Raw genomic sequence first — 18925 nt, 5'->3', positions numbered from 1 at the left:
GAATTGTTCGGTTGTCGCTTTCAAATGTACCGAAATAGCCAAATATTTTACACCTTTTGACAACCGCCAATGCCTCTTAAACATCTTAGATTGACAGGTGACGATTTCAGTGGTGGACACTTTGATGTTTATGAATGTTTAAACTCTCAAAAGCTGGATGTGAAGTTATTGATGAAACCAGTTGTATACTTACAACGCTTGACAGATGCCGAATGTCACTTCAACATAACAAGTCCTGCAAATACTGTTGGAATTGAAACAAACCATGAAACTCAAACAGATTATGACAGCAGCAATCCAAGCTGTGAGAAAACAGTAAAAAAGAGGCGTGTCACATTTTCTGATGCAGCGAGACGGAAACAACTTTGTGACGCTGCCGCCAAATACTTGCAGAAAAATCCACAAGTTCATAGACACGCTGCCGCTAAATATTCACAGGCAAATCCACAACTTAATACTGGGAATGCCTGTTAAACATCTTAGATTAACGAGTACAGTTTTGGGTAGTGTAAACCTCGATGAATGAAACCTGTTATCTTTACAACGGTTAACAAACACCGAATGTAACTTCATAACAACACGTCCTCCAAATACAAACCTGATTGAAAGAAATAATGAGAATCAAATCCTTGATGACAGCAACTCTCCATAACAGTGACAAAACAATTACATTGACAATCATGTTACATTATTTTTAAAATGTTTCCTTTTCTTTTTCATAACTTCTTTAACACAGTAATTCTCCACTGCGAAGAGCGGGTATTTTGCTAGTTATGTATAAATGTGTAGTGTTACTATTATATTTTAGACATTTTACAGAAAAATGTTAGTAAATAAAACCTGACAGGAGAAACGCCAGCATTTATTCATTATGTTAGAATACGATGTAAAATGTGTTTTGATGAAGATAATGGTATGCGTTTATTACAAAACAAATTGTCAAGCATTTTCTGTTTTGTTTTATTTTTTTGAATCTTTAGATTTTTTAACCTTTTGATATCTTCACAAAAGTTACAACCAAGTAATTTCTGTTTCAGTAACTCAGTCCTGCACATCTGATTTATTGTGTTCTATTGTTTCTCTCTTTTTTATATTTTTTGGCTATCATATATGAGTACATTTACCTCAGCTGTTGTGATGTAGTTTTACTGGTGTTTTAAGTCACTTTTGCTGAAAGCCTTCATTCCTTTAACATTTTCTGCAGTTAATGCATGCATTTTCAGGTTTCTATAAGTATGCCAGACTTCAAAGAGTTCTTTTCTCCAAACATCACCTTTCTTATGACAAGCTAAAAGAATCATTTCAGTCTGTGAACAGTCAGTTATTGATGTGGATTGTAACATATCTGAGACAGCATACTTGGTAGATATTTAGCATATCTAGTGTTTTCTTTATTTTGGACTCATGTGCATTGACATTGGGCTCATTTTGGGCTCTACGAAGTGTAAAATGTTGAATATCATTTATTTTGTTTACTTATTAAAATGTTTATTTCAACTCTTGAATCTTCCATTACCATTCAGATACATATTCATTGATTCCTTAACTAATGTGGATACTCACAACCTAAGCATTGTCAGTATCCAATGTTTTCATATTTTGTTGTAAGAACAGAGGTTTTTAGGACATAACTATTCAATAACTCCAAAGAACTTTTGCTTCTTTTATTTTAGGTAAGAACTACAGCTCCAGACAAATACAGGGTAAAACCAAGTAATAGCAGCTGTGATCCTGGGGCTTCATTAGACATTGTAGTGTCCCTTCATGGAGGTTTGTATGTTGTTCTCTCCATCTTATTTTAAATGTCATGTTAGATTATGGTTGAAATGTTCTTTATTTATCAACATAAGTTTGATTAAAGTAAATATCCTGCATTTTCTTTGCTATAGAATGGCTTTTGAAGGCTAATTATTGCCCCCTTAGCATTTATATTAAAAAAAAAAAAGGGAAAAGTCCTTAGACATTTAAAAAGTGTATTTCTTTCAGCCCGGCTAAGTGATAAATTGAAAACTTGAAAATTATTCTATACTAGCAAAATACCTGCGCTTCGCAGCGGAGAAGTAGTGTGTTAAATAAGTTATGAAAAAGAAAAGGAAACATTTTAAAAATAACGTAACATGATTGTCAATGTAATTGTTTTGTCACTGTTATGAGTGTTGCTGTCCTCAAGGATTTGATTATCATTATTTCTTTCAATCAGGTTCGTATTTGGAGGACGTGTTGTGTTCAGGTTACATTCCGTGTTTGTCAACTGTTGTAAAGATAACAGGTTTCATTCATTGAAGTGTTCACTACCCAAATCGCTACTCGTGAATCTAAGATGTTTAACAGGCATTCCCGGTATTAACTTGTGGTTTTTTCTGCGAGTATTTAGTGACACCATCTCTATGAACTTGTGGATTTGCCTGCGAGTATTTAGAGGCAGCATCTCTATTAACTTGTGTTTTTTTCTGCGAGTATTTAGCGACAGCATCTCTATGAACTTGTGGATTTTTCTGCGAGTATTTGGCGACAGCGTTACAAAGTTGTTTTCATCTAGCTGCATCAGAAAATGCACCACGATGTCTGACACGCCTCCTTTTTACTGTTTTCTCACAGCTTGGATTGCTGCTGTCATAATCGGTTTGAGTTTCATGGTTTGTTTCAATTACGTTGGTATTTGCAGGACTTGTGTTGAAGTGACATTCGGCATCTGTCAAGCGTTGTAAGCATACAACTGGCTTCATCAATAATTTGCATCCAGCTTTTGAGAGTTGAAACATTCATAAACATCAAAGTGTCCACTACTCAAATCGTCACCTGTGAATCTAAGATGTTTCAGAGCCATTGGCGGTTCTCCAAAGGTGTAAAATATTTGGCCATTTCGGTAGACTTGAAAGCGACAACCGAACAATTCAGCGGCAGCCATCAACTCACATGCAGAAGCATAGGTGAAGGGTTTAAGCATTTCACTCTTATAGTGCCCCAGTGTAGTATAATTTTCTCCCATACCGTCATCAGTCCACACCTTGAACCTGTCCCAGTCAATCAATACACAAGACACCATGTTCCTCCGGATATCAAGATTGAGCCTGATATGGCCCTACAATATGTAACGCAGAGAATATAAAAGGCAGGCGGCATCTCCGGGCATGGAAACCACTCGGTAAGTGACAGTTCTTTGATCGATGGTGATCACCTTGATAGACATCTTACTACCCAAATCGCTACTCGTGAATCCAAGATGTTTAACAGGCATTCCTGGTATTAACTTGTGGATTTGCCTGCGAATATTTAGCGGCAGCGTGCCTATGAACTTGTGGAATTGCCTGCGAGTATTTAGCGACAGCGTCTCTATGAACTTATGGATTTGCCTGCGAGTATTTAGCGGCAGCATGTCTATTAACTTGTGGATTTTTCTGCGAGTATTTAGCGACAGTGTTTCTATTAACTTGTGGATTTTTCTGCGAGTATTTTATGGCAGCGTGACAAAGTTGTTTCTGTCTAGCTGCATCAGAAAATGTACCACGACGTCTGACACTCCTCCTTTTTACTGTTTTCTCGCAGCTTGGATTGCTGCTGTCATAATCGGTTTGAGTTTCATGGTTTGTTTCAGTTACGTTAGTATTTGCAGGACTTGTGTTGAAGTGAAATTCGGCATCTGTCAAGCGTTGTAAGCATACAACCGCCTTCATCGATAACTTCGCATCGTAATAAACGAACAATAAAACCGCGGAGAAGCCGTGGATTAAATAAAAAGGCTGCAGTTATCAGCAGGGAGACTTGAATACCGTGGCGAAGCAAAGAAGGAAATGAAAAGACCGGAGCGACGGACGGCCTTATATGGACAGGCAGTCAATTACGTTGGAGGCGTGGGGAAGGGGGACGCAATATAGGCAGGCATCCAACTACATGGGAGGCGTGGTGATGGGGAAACGCAACGGCGCCTCACACGGCGACAGAGCTGCAGGCTATGGACGTATGTATGTACGTAAGTAGGATTCAATTATGACCGTTTCGCATAGAATTTCAAAATGAAACCTGCTTAACTTTTGTAAGTAACCTGTAAGGAATGAGCCTGCCAAATTTCAGCCTTCTACCTACACAGGAAGTTGGAGAATTAGTAATGAGTGAGTGAGCCAGTCAGTCAGTCAGTGAGGGCTTTGCCTTTTATTAGTATAGAAATGATTAAGCCAGCCATTTTAGAACTTGTTTAGTATACTGTAACACGTATAAGTAAATACATGTTTTGAGATATAGCCTAAATTACAGCTTGACAAAAATTTGTTTACATACTTCAAAGCATTACAAAATGTAGCTGTTAAATGAGTGAAAATAAATTATTCAAAATATTTAAAACTTTTGAAGTCAGTTGCATAAAGGGCAGCAAAAATATTGAAAAAGAATTAAGTTCTTTTTATACACCTTCTTCAACTTTTTCTACTCGCACATTATAGAATGTATGAAAAAATATTTATTGAAATTTACTTATGTATTGTACTCTTCTTGTCCCTCCTTTAAAATAAGCCAGTAGACAAAGTGTGATGCAGAATTCAGATATGTTTTCAATGAAGGTGAAGTTCTTCAATAGTCTAGTTAAAACCTTTTGAGATATTTGGTTATTTTGTTTTTTCCAGTTGGAATACAGACGGGTGAAGCGACTTATCCATTGTCACACACACGCTCACACACAGTGGGATGTGAACCCACAACCTCAAGGTTTGCAGTTCAGAGTGCAATGCCTTAACCACTACACCAAACTGTAAGAAAAAGTATTCAAAAAAAGTTGCAAATAACATTGCATACAATCAAGTCGAACTTCTGTAAAAAAAATTACTTCACAGTGAAGCTAGAAAAAAAATTCCACCCCAACCAAAAGAAAGAGGGGTGAGATAAGAACATGGGCAAAAATAGTTAGAAGGGGGGGGGGTCGTTTTCCCACCCCCGATATGAATGCTTATTCTAAAATTTTACTAATTAAATCTTGCCATGTTTTAAAACAGTTTTGAACAGATCCTCCAAGTCAGTGCTTCACAAACTCGGTCCTGCTGACTCACTGTGGCTGCAGGTTTTTGTCCCAACCAGATTCCTAATTAATGACAACGCCTGATAACACTCAGATCATTTAATTAGCTGGTCTTTTTTTACCTCTTATTCTACATTAAGAAATGCACAGCAGATGATTTTTTTCATTTGTAAGACATTTAGAAATATTTCTATTTTTGCTATAGATTTAAATGATTAGTGATTCTGTTGATTTCATTATATTTTGCCCTTTCTCTGTGCAGTTTCCCCCTTTGGATAATTAAACAATTAGAACACCTGCAGAAAAATTGAATGATAATCAAGATGAAAATGTTGTTGAAAAGAAAAAAATACATTATTCTCATATAACCACCTGGTACATTTTAATATATACTGTATATACAGTATATGTATAATATATATGTGTATGTATGTATTGTTTTGGGAACAAAACACAGAACTTGGGAAATAACACTTCACTTAATTGTCCCAGGAGTCCAATTAAAAGCAGAAGCTGATTGGAACAAAAACCTGCAGCCACAGTTGGTCCCCAAGACAGAGTTTGGGAAACACTCCTCCAAGTGATAAGAAATTAGATTTTTCCAGTTTCAAATAGTATAGAACATCAGTAACCAGTGTTTAAATAAGTCTGTCTGACAGTAAGGTGGTGTCAGCTAATACAGTCAAGTTGTTCTTCTACATTTTAAACCCCTCCACGAGTACACCAAATGCAGCTGTTAATGAGGTAGGAGTGATTGTGACACCAAGGCTTGTTTGATAAACATTCAAAGATTTGTGTACAAAATTATGTTAAATTGGGGCACTCCTTAAACATGTGGCCTAATGAGGCTAGAGCTAGATTGCAACACTCGCAGATTGGATCTTGTCCTGGATACATTTTGGACAATTTTAAACAAGGTAAATGTGATAGATGAAAGATTTTAAGTTGGATTATTGAATGCTTTTGCACACAGAGCAAGGAGTAAAACTCATAAATTTATTGAAGCCTTCCATGAATAGACCCCTTTTTGTTATGCAAAAGTATGGCAAAGGGGCCCAGCAACTTCTGATGTAGTGATAAATGTGATATTGATAGATTTTTGAAATCTCCAATAGTTTGTAGTATTTTGCTTGAATACTCAATTAGTAATTTTTCTAGCGAGGTTTATTTTCTTATGCCTATTTCACTACCTGTTTTATCTATTGTGGCAAGTTGTGTTTATTTGTTATAAGTTGATTTGATTGGAAATTTGAGTATTTTTATTGTGTCCCAGCTGTTTGTGTTTGTGAAATGTGTGTCAAGATGGGTGGATGACTGGTCTACTGCAAGTTAAGCCTTCCCAAGTATAAAAGTAAGTTGAACTGACCCATAGAGCAGTAAACTCACTGAAAAACATATTGTTGCATCACCTACTGATGCAGATTTTTTGTAGAAAATACAGAAAATCAGGAAATAATTATTTATTTTGTTACATCAAAACCTTCACATAGCAAATTGGATACACATCTTCATTTTTATATTATTTTGTTCAGTAAAGACATTTTCTGCGGCCTATTGCACTCCGTGCATTTGCATTTGTTATAAAAGTATATGAATCAAAATAATGATAAACTATTTTGCTTTTTGTTAAGTTTCTTGTTTTATGTTGACAAGATACAAAAATGACTAAATATATATACATACAGTATATATATAATATAAATGACTATTTCTTTCAGGTTCTCAAGCATCTCCCCAGGACAGGTTTCTTGTAATGGCAGCTGAAATGGACCAGAATTCTGGAACCAGTACATCTGATTTAGCTCAGTTTTGGAAAGACGTCCCCAAAGTCAAAGTGATGGAACATAGGTATGCCTAAGGATACACCTAAGCAGCTTGCCGTGATAATACATTTTTAGTTATGTTGTAATTTCCAGTTAAGTTATATGTATTTTATAGTGTGCCTTTCATACTAATCACCATGACGATGAATGTGTCAGGGCAAGGAAGACAATAATAAAGGGCAAAATAAGGTAATAATTTATCCAAGTAGAGATATATATATATATATATATATATATATATATATATATATATTAGTATATATATATATATATATATATATTAGTATATTAATAATAATTTATTGTAAGTTAATATAAACACCAGATGGAACTTGTGACACAGCCCAAGAAAGCCTGGAGCAACCTTGGGCTTCACCTGTTCACATAGGAAGGCCAATAGGGATTGTCATCCAAAAAATCGTTTCAAATGAAATCTTGTTAAAGACTGCATCAGGAACAAATATGATTGTATAGAGTCCCCAGTATGTGTAGATAATAAAGAAGAATTCACACTCGTACAGAGCAAAAGAAAGCACAAGTGAAGATATGGAAAGACCCTTGAAAAATCCCAGCCAACTTCTTTGTATATCCTGGTTTTCTACTGTTCAGAAAGAAAAATGTTTATTAATTTACAGGCTGAGTGAGGTGCATCTTCTCCTTTAGCACAAGTGTTCCACAAGGAGCCATGCACCAGTTTCAAAGAATAATTTTTTTGACATAGGCAAAAATGCACAAGTAAACACTGGCCCTCAATTGTTTGATTCCAAACACTCGTTAACAAATTACTGATTAAACATACACTGGTTACAGTGATTAAAGTGTAAAAGAGGGAACCCCAGAAAATAATAAAACAAAAACGTGTCCTTAATGGAAAGATACCTGAAACCAAGAAACCATCATTTATTGCATGGGCATCAACAATCTAGAGGTCTCAACAGCCAGTAAAATCATTACAAAAAAAACAAACCTTTATTAGGTTAGGCCTATTATGAATGATCAGCTATTACTAACTTTTTTGTAGGTAGTCTGAAAAATGGCAGCTTTAGGTGGTTATGTAGGTGTATTTTTGCCTGACAGATATGTTTTCTCATTTTTCATGTTGCTTATTTTCTATTCAGTAGTTTCAGATTGTACAAGTATAAAACCAGTGTCTTGTATGCAGTGAAAAGAATGCTTTTGAGTCTTGACCAATGAATTAAAGGGAGAGAGAGATCTTCAGTTCACAAAGTCAGTTTATGAATTGTGCTGATTTTTCTGGAAGCACTTATTTACAATATTTTAGTAAAACTGTACTTCTTTTGCATGATATGAACAAATAACTGGATAACTGATGTGCTTATGTTACATAAGTCCTATTTAGTGTTTTTTGATATCATTTGACATTGTATGACATTGGTCACCATTGGCTTATATGTGAATTATCTGTGAATTTCCCCTTGGGATTAATAAAGTATCTATCTATCTATCTATCTATCTATCTATATCATATAATTAAACTTTTTAATCTTCATTCTTCATGAAAATGTGAAATTAAAAAAAAATATCCATCATCACTTTAATGCACATTGGTTAAGTAACATATACAAAACATATAATTTTTGAGTGGTGTATTCCTTTAATTGATATTCACTGAAGAATTCCATTGTTGTTAAAGTACAGATTAATAACTTGGTAGTGATTCTCAATGTATTGTGTTGTTCTAAAATAACATGTATTTAACCTTTTAAATTTCAAACCTGAAGTGTCCTCCTCAGTACTGATATCTTCAAACATTTTTGGGCACCCCTGAATAAGGCTCTGCCTCTGGCAGCAGTTTAATTCAATATTAAGAAAATCTTCATTTTGTGATTGCAATGAAAGATCTTGTATTCTTTAAGGCAAATTGCAGCTTAGCTATTTACATCTTTACTTTGACAATAATTTAAAACTAGAATCTAGTATGACCATTTAAGAATTATATGTATTGGGTTTTACTTGTTAATTGTAGAAAAGTTTATTTGTGTTTTGCATTAACTCTTAAGTCATAATCAATTGATTTTGATCATCCTGGCTATAAAGCATTGCATAGTCAGTTGTACAAATTAAATTTTCAATGCCATGCATATTAAAATTCTTTGATTTTGCATTAGTCTTTGAAGCTAACTAACTAGCATTTAACTAAGTTAACTTATTAATGATTAAAAAGAAACAACAAACAGCACAAAAATATAATAACACACGTGGTTGGGACAGACTGTACAGCTAATTACAGCAATATGCTTGGAAAGCATAACCTCTGTCTCAAAAGGTTGTGCACTGCTTCTGAAAGAGTAAATAAATCTTAGAGAAACGTTTGACTGACTTTAACTTCTCTAAAAACTGTCTTAACAATTATTGCAGGGAATTAGTCCTGTAGAAAGTTGGAACTATGATTTCACTTCCACTTATTTTTCTAAAAGTTCTGCTTTTTAATGGGAAGTGTTTCGTGACCAATATATTGGTGTTTTACATAACCTTTGTATATGCTCACATTTTGTTGTATTTTTTTTAAACTCCATGTAACATGTTCAGAATTTCTAAACAGACCTGAATATTTTCACCCTATACCTTTCCTCTAATGGCAGTCTCATAAAAATAAGAATCTTCAAATGCAGTTTTTAATAATATGATTCTGTGATAATAATTTAATGCCTATGGTCTAGTATATTTAGTTTTGTTAATTGACACTTAAAAATGTAGTTTCTTGGGTCTGAATTTATGTCTTTTTCAACAAGGATCCATTTTTTTAATTCCACTGCTAAAAACAAACTGTTTCCATCATCTGTATAATTTCTACATAATCTTTTGTTCTTTTCTCATGCTTTAAGTATCATATTGTGGCTTTAGTGCATTATCCTGTATTACATGAAAGAAAATATACAGTATGAGAGAAAATTGGTGTTGGGTACTATTCCCTAGAATTTGTGTAGGATTTGTATTTTTCTGTGTAAACTCCACAACCTATTTCTTTTGTTTTTTTGTTTTTTTTGCTTAGTTTTTTTTGCCTCTTTCACTGTGTTTAAAGCTTAACTTCAGCAAAACAAAAGATCAACTCCCAGTTAATCAGAAGAATAAAACCCATTTTTACCTGGTGATTCCTCCAGCAATGTTTGTTATATTTTACAACCTCTGACATTTTCATCTTTTGTGAGTTTATTCACTTTGCAGTTGCACTACTTTCTGGTATACTTCATATTGCATTTTTTCTGAACACCTTCATAAGTGATTCCACCAAACCATCAGTATTAGTACAAAACATGGTGCTGTATAATGGATCATGAGAGCTCAGATATGTAGTTGTTTTTTGCTTGTTTCACACAGTCAGGCAGCCATATTCAATAATGAGACAGGAAAGCAAGCAGAGCTATGGCAACATGAAACAGATTGAACATGTTCTCATTTCAGGGGCATCCTTTTCTGCTTATTCTCTATAAACTGATATTTTCCTTTTAACACTCTTGTGGATGTAAATGCTATAAGGCAGTAGGTGGGTATCATAATGAATGAGCTTCATTGCTCTGAGATTTTACTTGACTGGTCACAGAAGAATATTGTATTGTTCTATCTTTAAGTTTGTTTTCAAAAAGGAAGTCTGGTATACCGAAACTATATTTGTTTCTGCTTTTTCAACTGTATTGTCCCATTTGTATGTAACATTTTATGTAATTTTTATGTTTGAATGGTAAGGAAAAATGATTGTAAAGATTACTGGATGAAACTAATGTTCATCCTTGAGTTTTAATTTCTTTTATTTTGACTGTTTTGTCCAAAAAAATTGCTTCATCTGTAATGTTCCTAAATTTAAGTAGCATGATCATGTTTGAAATTCTGTAGACTAAATAGTACCTTTTAAAAAAAAATATATATATATATATATATATATATATATATATATATATATATATATATATATATATATATATATATATATACATTCACTCAGTGGCCACTTGCTGGTACTGGGCTGGACCCACTTTTGCCTTCAGAACTTCTGTAATTCTTCATGACATGGATCAAACAAAGTGCTGGAAACATTCCTCAGGGATTTTGGTCCATATTGACATGCTACCTTCACACAGTTGCTGCAGATTTGTCTACTGCACATTCATGATGTGAATCTCATGTTCCACAGTCACAATATCACAATCCAGGTGCTGTACTGGATTGTTATATAGATATTTTATTAATCCCCAAGGGGAAGTTCACATACTGCAGCAGCAGCATACTGATAAAAACAATATTAATTAAATAGTGATAAAAATGCATTACAAGTTAAAAAATGCAGATATAAAAAGACAATATCATTGTATAGTGTTTACCCCCAAAACCCCCGCCCCCTGGGTGGAAGTGAAGAGTCGCATAGTGTAGGGGAGGAACGATCTCCTCAGTCTGTCAGTGGAGCAGGACAGTGACAGCAGTCTGTCGCTGAAGCTGCTCCTCTGTCTGGAGATGATACTGTTCAGTGGATGCAGTGCATTCTCCATGATTGACAGGTGCCTGCTCAGCACCCGTCGCTCTGCCACACTTGTCAAACTGTCCAGTTCCGTGCCTACAAGTAACTGTGGAAGCCATTTGAGTACAGTAAACTCATTGTCATGTTCAAGAAACCACCTGGAGCTGATCTGAGCTTTGTGACATGGTGCAATATCTTGCTGGAAGTAGCCATCAGAAGATGGGTATACTACAGTCTTGAAAGGATGGATATGGTCAACAATAATACTCACCTAGGCTGTTGCATTTAAAGAATGCTCAGTTGGTACTAAGGGGCCCAACATGTGCTAAGAAAATACCCCCCTCACCATTGCAGCTCCACCACCACCCTGAACAGATGATACCAGGTGGGATGGATCCATGCTTTCATGTTGTTGGCGCCAAATTCTGACCCTGCAATCCAAATGTTACAGCAGGAATCGAGACTCATCAGAAAAGGCAACATTTGTCCAACCTTCTGTTGTCCAATTTTAGTCAGCCCATGCAAATTGTAGCCTCAGTTGCCTGTTCTTAGCTGACAGGAGTGGCACCCAGTGTGGCCTCCTGCTACTGTAGCTCATCTGCTTCAAGGTTTGACATGTTGTGTGTTCAGAGATAATCTTCTGCATTACCTGGGTTGTAACAAGTGATTATTTAAGATTCTGATGCTTTTCTATCACCTCAAACCATTCTCCTCTGACCTCTGGCATCAATAAGGCATTTTCATCCATAGAATTTCCGCTAACTGGATATTTTCCCTTTTTCAGACCATTCACCAGGTTGTCTTGACAATGTCTACATGCCTACGTGCATTGAGTTGTGCCATGTGATTGGCTAATTAGATATTTGTGTTAATATGCAGTTGAAAGGGTATACCTAATAAAATGGCCAGTGAGTGTGTATATATTTTTAAATGTTCTTTTTGTGGAGTTAAGGTAGTTACTGATATTACACGTTTATTTATAATTTAACCAATATCTGTCGGATGATTTATTGTCTATAATTCAACTTGCTGCCAAGGATGTACAGTATTATTGAAGTGTTCTGTGTGATGATTTAGTGCCCTGATTCAGTGATATTTTCTCAATAATTGGATACATGCATTCATATCATTCTTTCTGTCATATGAAGTAGTCAGTAAACTGTCAGTATAAAGAAAAATGGTTTTATTTGTATCACTTAGTATTTTTCTTTATTGTACTAATTTAAGTTCTAATGTGCAAATAATTGTAATCATATATTTATATAATTTTTGTGTCTTTACCTATACCACTCTTCAGATAGTTTTTGGATAGTTTATTATTGTAATTTATATATTTTATCTGGAAATTTATGTGCTTTCTGTTTTGGTTGGAATAATACAGGTTAAGATGTCATGTTGTTGAAAGCAATAAACCAAACAGTTTGCTTCTGAATGAGAGAACAGTGGAAAACTATGCTGAAAACAATCATGAAGATATTAATTCAAAGGTTTGCAATCTAAAACTATAAATGAAAGAATAAGTCTGAATTGTTTTTGCATGTTGATGCATGTTTGTATACAAATTACACATTCTGTAGACCATAAGCATATTTATGTAAAGTTTAGATTTTCAGTTTTTCTAGATATGAATTTTGTTTGACTTTCTTGTTAGTATTCCTTACTAAAAAAATCTTTGGAAGGGTAGTTAAATCATCTATTTATATTTTTTCTTTAGAAATATTGTAAATATTGTATTTTTTTAATATTTTGCCAGGTTGAGTTTGCTATGGAGGTGTAAGTTTTATCAGTATAGTCTAGAGCCTTATATACACTGTTAAAAGTATTGCTGAGGAATAATATTTACACAACTAGAGCTGACAACTGAAGGTCAAAAATGTGTTGATAAAAGCATTGGCACATTGGCACCTGTGTTCTTCTAGTTTTGCATAATTACAATTAACTCCTTAAAGAAGAAGTTAATGACACCATTGTAACAAGAGTTTGACAATACAGTATTAACAGTTCACCTTTAAACTGTTTTAACATGTGCCCACCCATAAAACCTGGGTTATAACTGTGCATAGTGTGAAGGCATTTAATACATGTTGTAAGCAAGCCACTATCCATCTGCCGTGTACCCAGGATATGTGACGAAATAGTGGGTGTCTAATTTAATTCATCATTTAATTTAATGCATTATTATTTGGTATTTAATGTTGCACAGTTCTAGTGAAGAAAAGAGTAAGAGCAAATCATAAGTGCCAGTTTGACTTTAGCAATATAGTTACATTTTTGTTTGACTATTTTCAGTAGCGCTAGTGCCAGCCTAAAAATACTGGCTTATTAATCAGTAACATTACGGTTGTTTGAAGTAAGGAGTTTTATTTAGACTGCTGAACAGTTTGAGAGGGGCCCATATACACCACCTCTTTTCCCTAGCCTTAACTAAAAATGTTGACAAATTACCTTAATTAATAGTCCTCTACTCAGATGAAGATGACAATGTATTTCCCAGAACTTGTTCTGCTTGAAGCTAATTTGCACTATGTGGCCACTTTATTAGATTCACCTAACTAGTACAGGTTGAGATGATACCTGCTTTGTGACATGATATATTATTCTTCTGCAAGTATTCATTTGAAACAGACAATTGCTGTAAAGGAATTCTAATATCTAACAACATGGCCTAGATACTCTGCAACATTCAAATCATGCTCACTTGGTATAAGGTGAGTTTTTACTAAGATACATAGCAATGAAAAGTTGTATGAAATAGAAAAAAAAATAAGTGACTACATATCATGAACTACATTAGGCATTGATGTGAAAGAAAAAAGTGGCAAGTATAATACATCCATCCATTATTCAACCTGCTATATCCGAACTACAGGGTCACAGGGGAATTCTGGAGCCAATCCCAGCCAACACAGGGCGCAAGGCTGGAAACAAACCCTGGGCAGGGCGCCAGCCCACCACAGGGCACACACACTAGGGACAATTTAGGATCGCCAATGCACCTAACCTGCATGTCTTTGGACTGTGGGAGGAAAACGGAGCACCCGGAGGAAACCCACGCAGACACAGGGAGAACATGCAAACTCGACGCAGGGAGGACCCGGGAAGAGAACCCGGGTCTCCTAACTGTGAGGCAGCAGTGCTACCCACTGTGCCGCCCAAATATATACAGAAGTTGATAAAGAAAATAATTACATGAAAACAGTAGTGATAATGGCCTGTCTATCCTTCATGCCGGCCTGGTATACCTGTACATATTCTGCTTGTCTTTATTGGTTTGGGTATTCCTGTTGTAACATCAGAGTTGTGAGACATCGAACATGCGACTGTCGTAGTGTAACACCACTAAGGAGAAAATCTGATGCCACCTGATGGCTTATGAAGACAGAGGAAGTGCATTTTCTTTATACCTACTGTATATTGCATTTCACTATGCTGCAAGTTTACTAATGTGCTGCTTTGTATTAATCACCATCTGAGGTTACTTATCAGTTTTAACAGCTATGCATGAAAATTATATTATCTGGTATAAATATTAGTATTCTAAATTACTAAAGAATTGTCATGACATGAAATTAACCTTCTCTGCCTGATTACCTCTATAATTTTAAGATATACTTCATGATTAATGAGTAGGTTGGGAAGGAGAGATTTTGGGAACCACTCGTAAATTGACAAAATTAAGATGTTTTTGGCACTACAGTCTTTCAGGAAACACACCCCTGTCTGGTCAAGAAATGCAGAACAAAAGGCAATGCCAATCTAGTCTTGTAGAGTACAAAGTCATATGAGTAAAGCTACAGTTAGAGTTAGGAAATTAATTTCTGATGCTTCCAAAATATTCATTACAGCTCTTCACACATTTCCTATTACACATATCCGATTCCCCTTACAAATCAAATGTAACATTTTTATATGCACAACTTATTTTTTTGAAGTGTGCAACAGCTTTTTTCCTGCACTATTTATGAGCAGTGATTTGCATATTTTTATTGTATTTTCATCTTACATTGAGGAAAATAGATTCTCTGTATAAATTAACATTTGGATTAACTGGACAATTGTATTTTTTATTTCTAATAAATATTTACACATATCTGTTTACTTATTTAATACTTTGTCAGCAGCAATCTAAATGTGTCTTGTAGTGTCTAACTTTCCTTTTAGTCATGTAAGCTCAAAACCAATACCAAAATATTCTTAGGTTTTGGGTAAAGTTAAATAAACATTGTTGACATGTTTTAAAGTCGTAACAAAATAGAGGAACATAATTAGAGGAGAAATTCGATTAGAGATTGTAGAGTAGCTGCGAGAAAAAAATCTGCAGCTATATAGGAGTTGATTTACTCATCTCTGTTGTACAGCATTACACCCCCAAATTATTCACTACATGCATAGTCTTGGTATTGTATTTTGCTTTAAGTATTTAACCTTCGTTTATCATTTACTCCTGTGGGACTTTAATATATTGACTTAAAACCTGCCAGTTAACTAGGTATTCAAAGTAAATATCAAAGCACTGGGCAGGCAGTTTTCCAAACTACTGGCTTTGGTGCAATTAAGTCTCTTTTTAGCAACGTTTAATTTACTATTGAGATAGGCAAACCAAGGCATAAACATTCAGCCCTTACCCCATTACATCCAGATGCTATAAAAAATATGTTACTATTCTTTTAAAATGGGGCATGTCAAGATAGCAGATTTGCACATTATCATGCATTTTTCATTGGTTGTAGTTTTGAGAAATAGCAGTTTTAACTGCTAAAATGTGAAGTGTTCCTGTGAATTCATGAATTAACTTGCATTATAAGAAATTATCTACATTTCCTGATGTCCCAGTGTACTAGCATTTGGTTTGGGTTCTGCTATAATAAAAACATTTAGTGTTATTCCGATATTTTTGTAGTATTTTGTGAGAATAATGATAAGTCAGGACTGAAAAGAACTTAAACTGTTACTATTAAACACACCAATATAAATAAGAAAACATTTTTCTTGCATTCAGTATGCTTACACTTAATACAAAATAAATTTTTGTTTCCTGTTGTCTTACAGATTTTCAGATTGATGGCAAGCAATAAAAAATTTGAAGCACAGATTGATCAGTGCCTTTGGTTTCAAAAGATGCTAATGGGTTTGGTTTCCCTACTAATGGCCATTACCTGCTCCACACTTTATTTGTTATATAATGAAAAACGGCAGATTTGAGACCTGCCGTTCCCTGCTGAGCCTGTTTATTGCAAGTTGCCTGCTTTTGTATCCAAATCATTAACAAGTGCCACCTATTTTGTACTGGACAAGATCACTCTGCAATTTTACTGATATTGCGTATAATGATGTAAAAAAAAAAAAAAAGTTAAAGTTAATAGACAAAAAATGATGTAAAGTGCTAATTAAAGTGTGCAGCCATATGAAAATATTTTAACTTTCTTTCTGTATATTGCCATTAATTAGTATGCACGATTTTAATTATGCACTAAAGACACTGGATAAAAGTTTAAACCCAGAGTAGCAGATACTGTATATTAGTATGCATTACTAATGTGTAAATTAGTAAACACAAATGTAAAACACCTTATGCCATTATAATAATTTAAATAATTTGTGTAATTTGTTATAGAGGGCAAAACTGTAGATTCTGATTTTTGAATGATGTACAGAGATATAATTTTTTTCGTTATTGTTTATAAATTATTTTATCAATATTTATTTTTTGATGTACCCCTTCCCACTAATGCAGCAGTGTGCACACAAGTTAAGTGTGTAAACGTAAAGGTTTGCATTTTAATATACTCTACCGTCCTTGTTGCTGTACTGATTTTGTGATTAAAATGTATTTATTTACATAGACATATGTGCTTTGTCATTCCTTATATGAGCTGATATCTTTGTAAAATATAAAGTGTTGTACCATGTTGGCCATTATGGATGTGGTGAGAAGTTAAGCAAAATGAAATCTTTTATTGGCTACCTAGGAAGATTGCAATATGCAAGCTTTCAAGGCAACTCAGGCATACTTTTACATAAAGATAAATAGAAAAGTACTTGATAAGCAGACGGAAACACATACCATTAAAAAAAGATTTCATCTTTAATACCATACTGCCAGGATGTTAACTTTCAAGTGAAAGAAGGTAATATGATTAAGTGTTGTTATGTCATTGTTCTGACTATTTTAGAAGCACATTGTTTCTAGCCTATGGGAATGTTAACAATTTACCATTTGTATGTGGGATGTAAACATGAACACAAAAAAATTCTCAGCAATAATAGAATTGTATGCCAACATAAGTACATATGAATAATTTAATTTGTCAATTAAAAAAATCTTTGTAAAAGAAAACTCTGAGGGCTAACAGTAAATAATATTTGTGGGATCAGGAATACAGTCTTTTATTTGCTAAAATCAAAAATGAAGAAACAGTGCCAAATTCTGACCCCATTCAATCTTCTGTTTCTTCCACCCTTATTCACCTTGTCTTTTATCTTATATAACTGCTTTGTTTTTAGTGTAGCTTTTATGTTTTAACCTGTAGTGAAATGATTTGCAACAATATTAACCTGGATTCTTTTCAGTGCCTTTGAATTAATGCTTTCATTGTTTTCAGTTTTCCATCTGATGTTGTGTGCATAAATAAGTTCATTGGTAACATTCATTATAAGTTAGACAGTAAAACTACTGCAGGAAAAGTAAACAGACCCTTCAGCCAACGCCTCATCAGGCCACTTCACCTAATTTCCCCAAATTAACATTGAGTCAAATTTTGACTGTTCCTAAAGTATTACATGAAACAAGGGCATCTCTCTGTGCCAACATAACCCGTAGAGTTTTAAATTACAAAATATTGTATCAAGTACGGTGTTTTTATTAACAAAAATCTACCTGGGGATGATGAAGAACATGCATAAATAACTTGTGATAGTTCTGAAGTTCTGATAGATATATCCTGAATATGACATCATGTGTGATTGTAGTCTGACTGGTCTGTTCACATGCAGAAAGAGAGAAAGAACATTTAGATTGTGATCCCAGGTACTAGAGACATCTGTTCCAACTCAATAGTACTTAAGAATGAACAAGATAATTCCAAATTCAAATTTTAAACAATGAAAGACTTTCCGTTTCGCAGCATTTCAGTACATTAATCCCTTGCTATATCACGCTTCTACTTTCACGGCTTCACTCTATCGCGGATTTTATATGTAAGCATATCTAAATATATAACACAGATTTTTCGCTGCTTCGCGGTTTCTGCGGACAATGTGTCTTTTTACTTCCTGTACATGCTTCCTCAGTTGGTTTGCCCAGTTGATTTCATGCAAGGGACGCTATTGGCGTATGGCTGAGAAGCTGACCAATTAGAGCACGCAGTTAAGTCCCTGTGTGCTGATTGGCTCAGCGACGGTCTGCCAAATTCGATTCCACGGCGTTAACCAGGAAGTCATGTCTCGCTCATTCAGCATCAACGTGTTTCGGCGTGTAAAGAGTTAATTTTTGTGCTCTTTTGTGTTGATCTTTGTGCGTAGTCAAGCCTTCATTATGGCTCCAAAACGATCTGCTCCTGCTACTGCTTCAGGGGCTGTGCCCAAGCACCAACGGAAGATGGTAACGATTGCCGAAAAGGTAAAAGT

At 34.7% G+C, this 18925-nt stretch overlaps 1 protein-coding gene across 1 annotated transcript in view; it reads left to right on the top strand.

The window, feature by feature from the left end:
* mospd2 (motile sperm domain containing 2) overlaps nt 1-16996 on the top strand; it is a 103248-nt gene extending 86252 nt beyond the window's left edge. Inside the window, exons 12-15 of the mRNA XM_039743591.1 lie at nt 1674-1770; nt 6724-6853; nt 12681-12786; nt 16349-16996. Of these exons, the coding sequence (XP_039599525.1) occupies nt 1674-1770; nt 6724-6853; nt 12681-12786; nt 16349-16501 (486 nt within the window). The 3' untranslated portion in view covers nt 16502-16996. The remainder of the gene's footprint in view (nt 1-1673; nt 1771-6723; nt 6854-12680; nt 12787-16348) is intronic.
* The last annotated feature ends 1929 nt before the right edge of the window (nt 16997-18925 follow it).

The sequence above is a fragment of the Polypterus senegalus genome, chromosome 2, assembly GCF_016835505.1.
Source record: "Polypterus senegalus isolate Bchr_013 chromosome 2, ASM1683550v1, whole genome shotgun sequence".
In the NCBI taxonomy this organism is placed as follows: Eukaryota; Metazoa; Chordata; class Cladistia; order Polypteriformes; family Polypteridae; genus Polypterus; species Polypterus senegalus.
This window is presented reverse-complemented; position numbering and strand designations above follow the sequence as displayed.